A 14758-nucleotide genomic window follows, 5' to 3' on the forward strand; every position below is an offset into this window, starting at 1 on the left:
CAGGAGCTCACTCAGCTGCTCAGTGTACAACAGCCTTTGTGCAGAAGCATTCATTAGACACCACTGTAGATACACTAAGACAGAGACACAGTGTGATGTGATATGCTGTCACCATTAAGGTAGGTTGTGACAGATACATTTGGAAAATATAAAATATATTCACACAGCTTCGAATTGAGAGAATACACATGAAACCAACCTGAATGAACAGCCCTGCCTCCTTTGGAATGTGCTGACATTGATAGCACTGATCAGACCAGCTCCTAATTATATCAATTTGTAAGCCATACCCCAATGTTGTATTCACAATATCTTCAGCTTTGATGAAAGCACAATACAGTAAATGAACATTAAAAACATTAAACTAAAATTACCATTCTGCAGTTGATTTCTGATTATACAGGACTCATCTTCCCAGCTGCTGAAGCATAACCAAAGAGATTTGGCTGTGTTTCCATGTTCTGGGCATAAAGCAGTCATGATCAAACCTGTGGGCACTGACTAGCTGGCCTAGAGAACTGCAGCTTCAGTTTGGTGTCAGGAGCCAACACTACCTTACACTATGACCATCTCAGCCACAAAGACACAAAACAGTCAGAAACAAAAAATTGTGTTTATCCTTGATATTGTGTTCTCCACATTTTTTGTGAACACTTCACTCATTTTGTCTTAAAACAACTCCAGAACAGTGCAGCTATTTCCTTTCCCACACAGGACAAGGATTCAAATCTTCAGTAGCATCTGAAAGACTGCTAGTAAACAAAGGAGAGGCAGTTTCTTCCTAAAACCATTGACAGTTTCAAGAGAACTACTACTATTCAAACAAATACTTTACTTGATACGTTAAGTTTCAATGCTTTTTAATGGATTTTTTTTTTCCTCAAAATATATAAATATTTTAAAGAGGAAAAATTGTCATGGGACTAAAACAGGTTGTGCACTTAAAACCCTACACTGATAGAAATTTACATGATAATCACCAGTTATCACTGGACCATTCTGTGACATTCCAGTTATTAAAAAAAAAAAAAAAAAAAAAAAAACAAAAAAAAAAAAACAAAACTAAACAAACCAACCTACTCTAGGCATCTTTGGACAATAGCATCATTCCACCATGTGTTTACCACTGAAACTACTGAATATCTCAACAGTTATCCAGAATTCTTACATGATCTTGAAAACATGGCCAAAAGAACCCAGTTATGTTATGTAAGACTCCATGAAAAAATTAAAATGAAATGTGAGAAGAAGAAATATGAATGTATTTCTTCAAAAGTTCTGGTGAGCTGAATAATCCTTGTCTCATGCAAGTGTATCTATTGCTTGCAACAATTCAGGAAATGGAACTGGAATGTATTTCTGTGACAGCAGTTTCCTGAGTTCTGCCATAATTTTCCACAGTCAGAATGAGTTGCAAGAATCTGCACTGCAACACAGCTATGCAAATTTATGTCAGCAGAAAAAACTCATTTAATGACCCACTGGAATTAATACAATATCTTCAAAACTGAGCCCTGGCATCTCTACTTTAAAAAAGAAAGATCCTCCTCTTCCCGCTATAAAGGAAAGCTGATTTTTCTCTCAATGTATTTGTTTCAAAGTCCTTTCTTGTCAATAAAGTCCTTCCACTATGTATATTAGGAAAATAAATATGACTTTCACAGGTCAAAATGCTATGTTAAACCCATGCTTCAAGACAGTGATGTCTTAGTTCTGTAGAGGAAAAAAAAATTAATTCCAAGTTTGGTCAGAGCTGTGCAATTGTTCATGTATGTGATAGGCTAAATGCAAAGCTGGTAGGTTTACGTATATTAATGGTGGTTAATTCCCAGCAGAGCTCTCAATTAGCTTAATCAAGCCACAAGAGGGGCCTGGGAATATTGCAGGAAACTCAGTGAAGGTCTCTGCTCAATGCAGCACTGCAAGAGCTTGGCTATATGACAAAGTGCACAGCTACAGGAATTAGAATCTCTGCTGTGGATATAATAACTGCTGAGCCTCATCTTACTCTGGATAGAGCTGGTCATGCCATTTCAAAGGAGGTGTTTCAAAACTAGAGGCTGCAATCCTCTGGGTTGTGTGAACAGTTGAACCTTTGGAAAGGCTCTTCGAAGACTAAAATAGTGAGATTAATCACTCAGAAGACAGCAAAGGAACAATAAAGCCGGATTAAAAAGAGAGGCATCAGAAGCTTCTCTTTCCCCCCACCTAAACTGACAGAATTGTAGGGAAATTCAGCTCTTATGTCAGCCAGGAAACACAAAACCAAGTAAAGAAATTATAAAAACATTCAAAAGGGAATTATGAATCCATGCCAATCAATAATTTTAAAGCATGATTCAATGTATACTGAAGAATTTGGGGAGAATCAAAGTAGGAAGGATAACAGACACATGAAATCTCAAGTCCTGATGACCAGATTTTAACAGTTACAAAATCAGGAACAGTACCATATGCATGGCAAAGAACAAAATACTTCTCCATTCTTTCAGTGGAAATGGTATTTATCAAGTCAACATACCAGGCAGTGTGACCAAGAGCCTGAAGAGTTATACAAGAAATTTTGATGGAAAGAATTGTAGAGTGAGCAACATGACATGCTCATAACTCTTTTTTTTAAGTCTCAGCATTTTTATTTCATAACAGAAAGAAATATTGACCTACTTTGGTGACAGCAACACCAAAACCAGCTGTCATGGAATTAATGGCATAGGCATTTTATCAACAGAAAAGGTTCAGGACTATGTTAATTTCCACTAAAATATTTATGTTTTCAAAGGGGGTGTACTACTGGAAAAATTGGAAAACACTCTCAGTATAGAAGCAGCTCAAGGAGGATGGCCCTGACTTGGATGACCCTGAAGCCAAAACATTGAAAGCACATTAAAATTTATTAGCATGAAGCCCAACAATGCAGTGAGAATTTCCACTACAAGCTGAATGACTATTAACTGCAAACAAAGCAGGAGTCCTCCCGTGAACCTTTAGTCCTTGAATGAGTGTTGTGTAGACAAAAAAAAAAAAACAAAAAAAAACCACCAAAAAAAAAAAAAAAAAAAAAACAAAAAAAAAAACCAAAAAAACCACAAACCTAACCAAAACAAACCCTGGAAATATAACTGCAGCTGAAGCCCTGATACTTCTTTGAACATACTGTATGCAACACGAATTACTAATGTGAATGACAATTATTCACATCTTTTGTCTTCATTTTGCTCAAACTCTTCCAGCATCTCTTTCTTGGGTCTTCTTTCTTCTGACAGCTTAACAGAATTTCAGTCAATTAGAAGGTCACCAATGCCAAGAGCACCACGAGCAGCATGCTGCATGAGGACTCGTGACTAAATCTGAACTCGTCTTTGTTAGTGATGTAGGCACAAGAGGCAGGAGACCCTTGGGTGTATTCTTCAAATCTACATGCTGATGCAATGTCAGACCCATTCTCCAATAGCTCCACAATTCCATCCCCAAGAAAATTTTACAAACCAGGTTTTTTAGAATCCCAGATACATCCTGAGTTCAGAACAACTGTTTTGCTTTAGGAATCCCATACTGTAAGAGCCTACTGGAGAAATGGGACATGGTGAAATGGGACACTGCATCTCCCCAGCTGTATAAAGCTGCACAAAGGCAATGGCATTATCTTCCTCTCTTGTCCAACAAAAGGCTCAAAGTTGTCACGGGGGAGAGCAAGAATGCTCTGCACCCAGATGTGCACAGCTTCTCACACTGGGAAGTCACTGCTTTTGACTTTGGACCACTGGAGCAGAGGAACCTCACTGCCCTGCATCCTAGGAATACAGCAGGAAGGAAGGAGGCACCAGTGGAAGGGGAAGCACACCCAGTGCAGGCATCACTGCCCACAATGGATTTTCAGCAAGTGCCCCAAGGCACGGGGACTGACTGTCTCGGGACAGCCTTGCCCGAGACCTCTCCTCCCATGCAAAACACACAGCTTGTTTCACTCTCCAAAAAAAACCACAAGGCCTCTTTTCTTTTTGGGCAATCAACAACAGAGGCCTTTTGGCAACTCTTAGCTGGCAGAATACACACGACACTTCACCCACCAACCCTGTCTAAGGGTGAAACTAAAACAGTTCCACAAGTGTGTCCCACCCAGGATTTCTGCACTACAGAGGTTTCCTGAGAACCTGAGCCTTTCTGCTCTCCCTCTGCACATCCCACTGGAGATGCGTCCAGCAAAACCCGATCTCTCCCTGCCCGGGCCACCTTTTTAGTGGAAAGGACACTCTCAGGGGTCACCCTCAGAAGCACAGGCACCACACGGAGTGCGTCCAGCTTCCTCATGCCCAGTCCTCACAGTACTCTCACAGTCCCCCCCTGCCTCTAACCTCCCCGTGGCCCGCCCGCTCCGCTCCCCGTACCTGTTGCAGCCCTCCGCACGGCTCCAGCCCGGGCTCTCCAGGACTCGCCGATCTCCGTCTCCAGCTCGCAGGAAGGATGCGGGCAAGGCTCTCGCTGCCGTTGGCGGCACTGCCGCGGACAGAGCTGGGCGAGCCGCCCCCGCTGACCCCGGGCAGGGCGCAGCTCTCTCCGCTCGGCAGCGGCGCTGCCTCGGAGCCGCGCAGCCGCCGGCGGGGCTGCAGGGAGCCGGCTGCCCGGCCATGCACGAAGCCCTGCCTCTGCTGGCTCCTCGGGAACGGCCGCTTCCAAACGAACTTATTGGGCTTCCAGATGTACCTGGGGGGCAGACGAGGGGAAATTATGTTTTGCAATGTCGAGTGTGCATTAACTATTCCCTGAGTTAACTGCATTTGACTTGTTCTTCTGTTGGACCAAACTCCCCATCTCCTGCTGGAGTCATTAATCTGTACTTTCTCATCGTTTGCGCAGAAGAGAGTCGGTTTGTTTCTCCCTGTGCACCCCTTCGCCCCCACACGCCGTCCCTTAAAACCCAACAATTAAAAATGTGGATTTTCCCTTTAATTCCCCTACATTGTGTAATTATATTCACATTAGAAATCAATCAACATTGGTCATTACCATTAGCGATATGCTCATAAAGCAAACACTAGACATGCTAATGAACTGAATGAAACATAATTTCTTGTTGTGTAAACTCATGCTCAACGCTAATCAGCAATAAATTCAATCAGACATTGCATACATCAACCGAAAACACATTAAAGCAGGGTACAGAGCAGCGGCTGCCCATTTCTGGGGGCAGTGCGGCCCCGAGCCCGGAGCAGCCCAGCAGTGCCACGGCCGCGGGGACCGGGGATGAGGCCGCAGGAGCCCTGAGGGGACACGGCCTCCCTGCGAGGGACCCCTCGGTGGTGGGGCGTTCGTGACTCCCGCCCGCTGCTTACCGGCCGTGGCCGGGCTGCCGGACAAAGCCAGGCCCTTTTCTGTGTCCGGCTCCGCGCAGCCTCGACAGCGGTGCCCGTAGCCAGACCCCCCAGCTTGTCCGGCTCCGCCGCTTAAAATGGCACCTATGTCCAGTTCCTTCGGCTCGGCCACCCCCTCGGAGCCCGTTCTCCTCCCAGGACCGGCTCGCAGAGCCCGGCGTTGCCCAGGCAGGAAAGTTGCCTTGCCTCGCCTGCTCAGGTGCGGGCGGTTTCCAGGATGAGAACGGGCTCCAAGCAGGTGCAACCAGGCGCTCATTTAACATTTCCCCGCCAAACACGGAGCCAAAGCACCGGCCGCGCGCAGAGACGGCGATGGCTGCAAGCATGGGTGCGAGCGGCTGGCCCGGGGAAGCCCAGCGCCCTGTTTGCCCCGCCGGGCGGCGCCGGCCCCGGGGGCTCGGCAAGGACGGCTTCCCTCAGCCGCCCCCCGCGCCTCCAGCCTAATCGGGGGCACCTTTGCGGCCTTCCTCTCCCTTGTCCGCCGGGGGCGCAGGGATGGCAGAAAGGGGCTCTTTTTAAACACAACGGGTCTGCTGAAGTAAATCACCGGGCAGCAGCCCGGCCGCCGCTCGGACGCACCACCCACGCTTCCGAACACCGCGGCCGTGGGAGCTCCGGGCCGAGCCGGGGCGGGAAAGCAGCGGGACCCGCCCGCTCCTCCAGGGAGCCGGGGCGGGGTCCCGGGCCAGGGCTCCCCGGTCCGGCGAGGCGGCCGAGTGCCACGGGGGTTTCGGGTCGGCGGCGGCTTTACCTCCTCAGGCACGGCGCCGTAACTCCCGCTCCACCCCGGGGCCTCCGGGCGGCCCCGAGATGCGGGGCTCGCTGAGGGGAGCATCGCTGAGCGGGGCGGGGGCCTCGCTGCGCGGGCGCGGAGCAGACGAGGTTGTTTCAAGCAGCCACGGTAGCGTTTTATAACATCCGCAGAGCAGCGATTTGCTGTGATCGGAATAATGTAATATCCAGCTGCACAATATTAATGAGACGCTCAGAACCAGGGGAAAACTTTCAGCGGAAGGTGGCGGGTTTATTTGTTTCGCGTTAAGGGAGAGGAGGGAAAAGGAAAAAAACAAAAGACAAGAATCAGCATCATCAGCCCCCGCACCTGCGGCGATCGCTGGGATCCCCCGCGGCGGGCCCAGGCAGGATCTGCTGCCTGGCTTCGGCGCGATGAGGCGGGGAGGTCATAGGGCCTCCTTCCTTTCTCTTGCAACCTACTCATTTTTGTTCCTTCCCCCTGCCTTTTTTATTTTCCCCCACTGCCCACTCCCCGCGGTCACGGGAGGCAAGGGCGGCTCCTCTCGCCCTGACTTGTTCGGGAGAGGAGGGCGTGAAGGGGGCATGGGGCTGGTAGCCGGGAGGGAGGTGGCGCGGTGTGAGAGGCTTCAGGAGAGTAATAGAGAGTCTCGCGTTGAGAGAGGAGCTTGCGGCCGGAGAATGCGACGTGTTAGTTATCTTGAGCAGTTTGTAACTCCAGGTGAACGCAGTCCGGCTGCTTTCCGGCATTATTCCTTCTCCTTAGGTCTCAGTTGTCCCCTCGCATGGCTCCTGGCCAGCGGCCGCAGGTGCCGAGGCTCCCGGCGAGCTGCTGGCAGGGGTTGAGGAGGGCCGGCCCGCGCCTCCCTGGCTGCTCCGGGGCGCGAAGCACGACCTGGGCCAGGCGGCAACCGCGGGCCCAGAAGGCGTTTTGGCCCCTGCGCTGCAGGGTGACAGACGAGTAGGAGCTGGCAGTAGGCTGGTGTATTCCACTTGGAGTCCAAGGGCCGCGGCCATTCCCGACTCCAGCCGACCCCGCTCCCCACCGCCGCCCCTCGCGGAGCGCGTCCCCGCCCGCCCCGCCGGTCTGTTTCCAGGGCAGAACCTGTGAATAAAGCGAGAAGCGTTGCTTATTGTACTCGTATTAATCCCCCCCTTCTTGGAGCTAATTAAATTCCTTCCCGGGAGCCGGGGATTCGCGCGGCTCCGCTGGCGCCGCAGCCGGGGCAGCCCCGCGCCAGCCGCTGCCGCGCCACGCACACAGCCCGGGGGTCATTTCACCGATTTATTTCACATTAAATTTTAGATACAATCGAAATCCTCGGTACGCACCTTTTAATAAAAGTAGTAATCTCTTTGAGTACTGCAAAATTATAGCATTTATATCTTCAAAAGACGGTAAACAAATAATACCAGCGAATCAATAGTACCAGCCTCGAGTGCACATGGTCAGGTGGTTTTAGGCAGCCGTATAAAATGCGATCTGGTTTAGAGAATATAATACAGATAAATGCTATAAATAAGTAGATATCAGAGACGGCGTGAAACCTCCTCCTATGGACGGGTCCGCTCGGGCTGCCGGCACCGGCCGCAGGGCTTGCGGGACCCATGCGGGGGAGCTGCAGGCAGCGGGGCCAGCGGGCCGCACCCCCCGAACCGGCCCCGCTGCAACAGCCCCGGACCCCGCCGAGCCTCTTCCCCCGCCCTACCTGCATTGAGAAACCTTATTTCTGGTTAAGAAAAATAAAAGTCCCATTTAAACTTTATTGAATTAAAGCAAAAATTAATTTTCAATATTCACACATATATTACAGAGTAATAGTAAAAGTTCAATATACTTCCTGGCGTTTAGTTGGGCCACGTTGTACAAGAGCAAAACAAGCATCAAAACATTTAGCAGCCTTAAATTTCACAATCACTCAGAATTACATAGAAATATTGAAATACTCTAGTCAGCCTTGGCTGTGGATAGTTCTTCATGTAGAAATTTTTCCTTTTGCCAGCCAGTACACAGCAAGAATTGCATTTTCCCTTCCATCATGGCATCCATGTATTCAAAAAATACTTTGCTTTTTTCTTTTTTTAAAAGTTAAACTCAGAGAAAGAGTCAAGATTAACATGTTTTAAAAACAAAACTACAAAATATGCTGTAAAGAACAATGAAAATATCTAAAGTCTACTTGTGTGAGACAGAAGCCATGGGGAAACAATGGCAGATTACACCAATGACACAGAGATGGGAACTAATTTTGTGGGAGGAGAGAGAAGAATATAAATGGGGGTTTGATCAATTATAGTGTCTCCCGCCTGTTGGCTGCAACACAACAAAAATAAGTAGTAATTCTTCAAAGCAGATGTACACAAACCTAAGCAGGATTAAGCTTCTTTAATATTTCAATGTAAAAAGTCTGCTGTCCATGACTCTTCAAACCCAGCTTTGACTTGGGAATTTGTAAGAGATTTCTCCCTTTTCTTGGATGAGAAGTGATTTAAAGCGGGAACACTAGAAATCCAGAGAATGTAGAATACTTCCAGCCTCCCATCAAGTTTCCTCTCTCCAGTTTTAGATAAGCTCTGTCTCCTTTCTCCATCTGAATCAGTACTCCATTGCTAGCAGCTTCTCGGGTCACATCTTGGTCCCCTGCAAAGGCAGAAATCACTGGCCACCCGTTTAGCATCAAACTCACCTAAAGAGCAAGATAAAACAAAGCCCTCTGTCAATTAAAGTCAGACAATGACACCGCTGGGGCTCACCTAACAGGCAAAATGCTTAGTTAAGGAAAGGCCTCTTTTGACAGCTGAAACTCCAGCCCCATAAAAAAGAAATACCAGTCTAAACCCAGCTAAGGTATGTACTCCAAAGGAAGAAGTCTTTCAGCACTGTTTTAGACCGACAACCACATCAAAACACCCGGTGCATATAAAGCAGGACATTGATCCTATTTTGGAGAATTTCAATAGGGTGCCTGTGTTTTCAGGCTATGAAAAGAGGTCTGCTTGTACTTATTGAAAGATGGCTTTATGCGAAACCTCAGAGACAGCGAGGAGCAGAGCCACAGCCACCAGAGTCAGGGCCTTTGAAGTGTATTCAAGGGGTAGTTTTCCTTTGTTAGGCAGCAAAGACAATATGCCACAACACAGTCAATAAGGTCTGCTAAGCTCGCATTAATGATCCCGGGACTGCACACCCCACATTAATAATGCACTACCTGCCCAAGCTAAAGGTGTTAAGCCACTTGCACCAGAATGGTGCTATACAGCTGCCCATACCTTTGCAAAGTGCATCATTATACAGTCAGATTTCCTGTCTTGATTATACTACCTGGCTTCAGGCCGGTAATTTATTAACCCTACCTAGAGCAGCATATGCATAGAAAAGGCAGGTACGTACAGGGTAGTTGCATAGACATGCACAAATTCATTATCGTTTCCATGCCATAGGCACCTCTCTGAACCCCAAACCCCAAAACCTTCTGCCACAGGACAGTGGGTAAGAAGCCTGCCAGGGACCGCCGTTCCGATGGCCTCTGTGCAGGGATGGTTCCGCCAGTGTTCCGCGGCACTGGGAAGTCCGAGGGCCCGGACAAGCTGGGAGGGGGCGGCAGGCGGCCGACCACCTCCCATCCCGGGACGGCTCATGCGGAGAGGGGCCCAGCGGAGGCCTGCTGGGGCTCCGTGGCCCCTTGGGCACCGTCCCCTCGAGCGGAGAATCGCCGCAGGCCTGCGCTCCCGCGGCGGCTCAGGGGCACGTCCCGCCCCGCCGCCCGCACGGCCCCGTCCCCGCCGGGCCGCCGACCCGTCCACTCCCTCCCGCGGTGCCCGCGGAGCCCGGCGACGGCGCTCGGGGCTGACCTGGATGGTTTGCCTGTTGTACACTTTCACCACGTGAAAATTGAAACTGTAAATCCCTTTTCTGGGCGCGATGAAAGTGCTCCGCTCCGAGTCGAAGTTGCTGCCGATATTCACTAGTACCTGTAAGGGAAGGGCACCGTCAGCACCAACGCGGGGCCACTGCCGCCCAGCCCCGCTGCCCCCCGGCTCCCAGCGCCCCCCCTCCCGCGGGCAGGGCCCCGCGGGGCGGCGCGTCGCCGGCCCGGCCCCGCCACCGGCCCCGGCAACTTCTCCCGCGGCGGCGCGCCCCGAGCCCCGCCGCCCCGGAGCGCCCGAGCCCCGCCGCGCCCGCCCCACCTGGTCGAAGTAGATGATCATGGTGCGGTTGCTCATCTCGGAGGGCTCGTGGTTGGTGCTACGGATGGCGGAGAAGGCGACCTTGGCGCTGCCGGAGCGCACGGAGATGCCGAGCGCCGTGCCGGTGGGGTCGGAGGTGGGGTTGGAGTCGCACACCACGAGGCACTTGCCCTCCAGCACGATGGGCTCCGTCTCGTTCTGCCCGCACGCCACCCACGCCGCGCCCAGCAGCAGCCCCAGCCCCAGCCCCAGCCTCGAGCCCCGCATGGCGCCGCGCTCCCTTCGCTCCGCGCCGGGCGGCACCGTCCGGGCTCCGCTCCGCTCGCTCCCCTGCCCCGCCGCGCTCAGAGCGGGGCCGAGCGCGCCCCGCCGGGTGGGAAGCGGCCGCGAGGAGGCACGGGAGCGCCGGCACACATAGCGCGGCGCGGAGCGCTGCGGTGCGGAGCGGGGGCCGAGCGCTTCGGAGCGGAGCGGAGCGGAGCCGCCCGCCGCGCCGAGCGGGGCTGAGGGAGGCGGCGGGAGGCGGCGGCGCTGCCGGGGCTGCCGGCGAGCACAAAGACGGCGCGGGGCGCGGCCCCGCCTCCCCACCGGCCCCGCGCTGGCGTCAGCGCCCCGCGCCCGCCTCCGCCGCGCCCGGCCCAACCGGCGCCCGCCGCGCGCCGCCGCCGCCAATGGCCGCGCAGTCCGCCTGCCGCCGCCCGCCGCCGCCGCTTTTGTGGGGCGGCGCGGGCCCGGGCGCGGGAGCAGGTGCCCGGCAGCCGCCCGCACCGCACCGCACCGCGTAGGTAGGAGCGCCGGGGCGCGGAGGCACCGCGCGGGGCTGAGGCAGGGCGGGGCTCGAGAACTCCCGTGGAGCAGCTCGGACCGGGGCGTCGGGCAAAGCCGGGCTGAGGGCCCGTGGGGCGGAGCGGGGCCGCGGCTTTCCGCGGTGCAGCTGGGCGAGGCAGGCTGGAAGGGAGCGGGCTGCTGGCGGGGCAAAGGCCTGCCGCCGCCTCCGAGCAGCCAGAGCATCACCGGCTGTGACCCCGCGCCCCTCCCGCCGGAGATCGCACCGAGGGATGGGATGCCACGGGTCCCCCTTTCAGAAGTGTCAGCCTCCGCTGTCTTCTTCAGCCTCCTCGTTCGCATCCGGGGGAGGAACAAACCGCAAGGCTTCCCGGGCAAGAAACTCCGACAACGTCTAGAGCCTTTCCCGGCCGGCAGAGCGCCCTGCTGACAGGGACAGTCCCCCGCCGGGCCGGGATTCCGTGCCCTGCCCCGCATGGGACCAGCCCGGAGCGCGGGTTTAGAGTCGTCGTGGTTTCCTAAAGTGCAAAGATTGCTTTGTCTCGGTGGATGTCTGACCTGTTTTCGTTCTGGATGTGCTGTCAAAAAACCATCACCCGGGATTGTAATTGAAGAGATTAGAAACAAACGACTGGAACAGAGTTGTTTTCTAACTGGCAGATCTATTTACGAAGTTAAACTTCAGAGATAAAAACTTTTATGGAGTTTGTAGCATCTTCTCTGGGAAACTGAATGTCATCCAAAACTGGGCTCCAGTGCAAATCATTATAAATGTTGGTAAATGCTTTACTTTATTTTATTGTGCTGTTTCAATTGTGTGATTCGTAAGATTTTTTTTACCTGGGATCTCTCTCTCTGAAAACTGCCATAAATAAAACTTTATTAATATAACTGTCCTGCTAAGTTCAATGAGTGTCTGTAAAGTTGTTCAGACAGTCTGTGAAGTATTAGTCTGCCCGTGGGTTGGTACTGGCTGGCTGTGAGGGGACGGGATGTAGCGGGAACCAATGGCATCAGGAGCCTCCCAGGGAGAGTCAAAATACCCCGCGCTTCAGATGTTCAGCAGCGAAGCAGTCTGGAAACTAATGTAGTGGCAAGATGATTATAGGGGAAGAACAGTGGTCAGAAAGGAGTTGGGGAGATAATAAAATAGAAACAAAAATTCTCCTGAGAAGTAGAAAGTGAGTGGGTGGAGCCACAGCCTGTTAAAAGGTGCGCTATGTTTTACTTCAAGACGCGAGAGTTACAATGTATTATTGCTGCTGACAGTATTGAGTCCGAAATCAGAATCAGAAACTTTAAAATAAAATTTCTATTTCTAAGGGGTACTAATAAGGCTAAACCAAATAAAAATTAGTGAAAATGAGCATTTTGCATTCTTGTCATTTTGGTGAAATGACTTGGGGAAATGGAAACTGAAGGGGCAGGACTCTGCCCTTTTAATTTTTTTGAGTGCTTGACTCAAAGAATCATACATGTTCTTTCAACACACATGACTCATAAAAAATATTCATGTATTTCTCTTGTACGGCACTTCTTGTGCATGACAGAAATCAATTCTCTTGTGCTATAGAGCTCTTTAGGTGCAGCTTGTGGATTTGAGTCCAGGAGGGTCTGCCAGAGCTGGAAGTTGTTTGGTGTGGTGACCCCTTGGCAGAAGGCTGGGTGGGCCTTCTACCCCCAAGCTCCTTGACTACTCTGATCACCTGGTGGATGGAGTTAGCAGAAAAAAAACAGAACAGGGGCACCTGGAAAAATGAACAAATTTGTCACTTTACCTCATCCAGGAGGTGGACAGGCAGACAAGGGGGGTGTCAGAATTCCTGTGCCAGACACCCTCATTGTAAGTGACTTTCATTCTTGCACACTTGACTAGCACTGTAGCACCCAGCTTCTGCAGCTCTGCTGTAATAAAGCAACACCTGCCATGCAAATTAGAGCTGACTTCATTTTCATTAAATGTCACATGCAGTGCTAGGCAGTTGTGTTGATTCTCTCTGTGTTGACAACAGTCTCTGCCTCGTACTGGGCACAAAGCAGAGGGGCTCAGCAGGAGGGTGTAGGGACTGATACATAAGCACATGGCATAATTAGTGATGTGTGGCAAAGAGCTCCCCATCTAGGAGTGGAAATTTGCAAATCCAGATGCTTACAGAGGGCCAGGAATTGAGTTACCCCATCTAATTACAAACTGCATTGTTAGTCAATGCCATTGAGATCCAAGAGGGCAATGGTCATTGAGATACAATGGAAATGATGTCAAGGTATTAACAGACTGTAATAGATGGTGTAGATGGTAGTCTGAAATGGATATATTTGTCAAGCAGAGCTTTTTGGTGCTTGCAAAAAAAAAACTGTTGTAGATATGGTGAAAATATGTGAACTGTCCATTGTGTGGTAACTCACCCTGACCTCAATATTGACAGACTGACTGCAGACTATGAGGAAAAAACTTGGAAATATTCTGGAGGGGAAAAAAAATAATTGAATGATCCTCATTAAGTCCCTGAAGCACCACTCCAGGACTGGTTACTATCCTGCTCAGATCACAAGAGGGTTGCTTATTTTGTACCAGAAAAAAAACTATGGAGAGACCAAAATAACCATTTTCTTTTACCTCTTACAGAAGCAAGCTTAAAGCTCATAGGTACTGAACTTTTATATGTAGAAACCAAAATATAGTTTAGCCAATAAGCAGCAGCAGTACTACCTGCCCTCCACACACTGTCAGTGAGCCTTAATCCTATTTTAGGAAAATCATCCTTAAAACTCAGTCTCACTACACATCTAACTTCAGCTTCATTCATGGAGAAAGTCTCTAAGGGGGACAAGCATAAACTTCTCTGAAAACAAGTACAGAGAAATCTACTGGAAACCTTTATATTTCCTTCAAGAGAATAATTTAGCAATAGTTTAGCTCGCTGTGTATAAATTCACCTTTTCACAGACTCCTTCCCTTTTGATTTAATCCTTCTTGAATAAGGAATGCAAGGTCTGGTCCATAACTGGATAACTTATATAAAATGCAGTTTGTTCACAATTCTGAAAATGCAGTTTGTTCACTGCTGTATTAGTTTATGAACTATAAGCAGCAAAAAGCAATTCAGGAGTTTATATATGCCCATATAAATGTAAGATACTTGTCTTCCCAAGCATCTGCTGGGATTCTGTACAAAGTCCGAAGACGTGTGAAAATGAGATTTAGAGTGAAACAGCTCTTGCTGATCCATACTGTGCTCTATCTGGAACCATCTGATTTGCTGTTGTAAGAGAGGTTTGCATGTATTTATGGTGATTTGCTTATGGTGTCACCTTCAGCTTCCACAGCAAGCAATTAAGGTATTTCAAGAGCAGGCTGAGTTCACTGAGAGAGTGCACAGCAGGAGCAGATGCACTGCTAGGGTGCCATCCAGCAGAATTATCTGTAATGCTCCACACTGTAGAATAAAAAAGGCCCAGGACTTGCTGTGCCACGTGCCTGCCTGTGCAGGTCGTACTCAGCAGAAAAAATACATAAGATGGCACAGACAGGTTTGGGGCCAGGGGAGAGCAGCACCAGGCCAGGGATGGACACCCAGAGAGTGCCTGTGCTTTCTGAGGTGTGTGCCTGACAACAGCCAGGTGGTCATTTGTGTATATTCCTGTCTCAACCTTCTGTAATT

At 50.4% G+C, this 14758-nt stretch overlaps 1 protein-coding gene across 1 annotated transcript; it reads right to left on the reverse strand.

Moving 5' to 3' along the window:
- Positions 1-7393: 7393 nt before the first annotated feature.
- On the reverse strand, positions 7394-10850 carry CBLN1 (cerebellin 1 precursor). Its single transcript, XM_053953155.1, has 3 exons — positions 10311-10850; positions 9975-10094; positions 7394-8809 (listed from the first exon to the last, which is right to left on the reverse strand). The coding sequence occupies exons 1-3, from the start codon at positions 10575-10577 to the stop codon at positions 8612-8614; spliced, it is 585 nt and encodes a 194-aa protein (XP_053809130.1). The 5' UTR covers positions 10578-10850; the 3' UTR covers positions 7394-8611.
- Between the last annotated feature and the right edge of the window lie 3908 nt (positions 10851-14758).

Source organism: Vidua chalybeata, chromosome 11 (genome assembly GCF_026979565.1).
Source record: "Vidua chalybeata isolate OUT-0048 chromosome 11, bVidCha1 merged haplotype, whole genome shotgun sequence".
In the NCBI taxonomy this organism is placed as follows: Eukaryota; Metazoa; Chordata; class Aves; order Passeriformes; family Viduidae; genus Vidua; species Vidua chalybeata.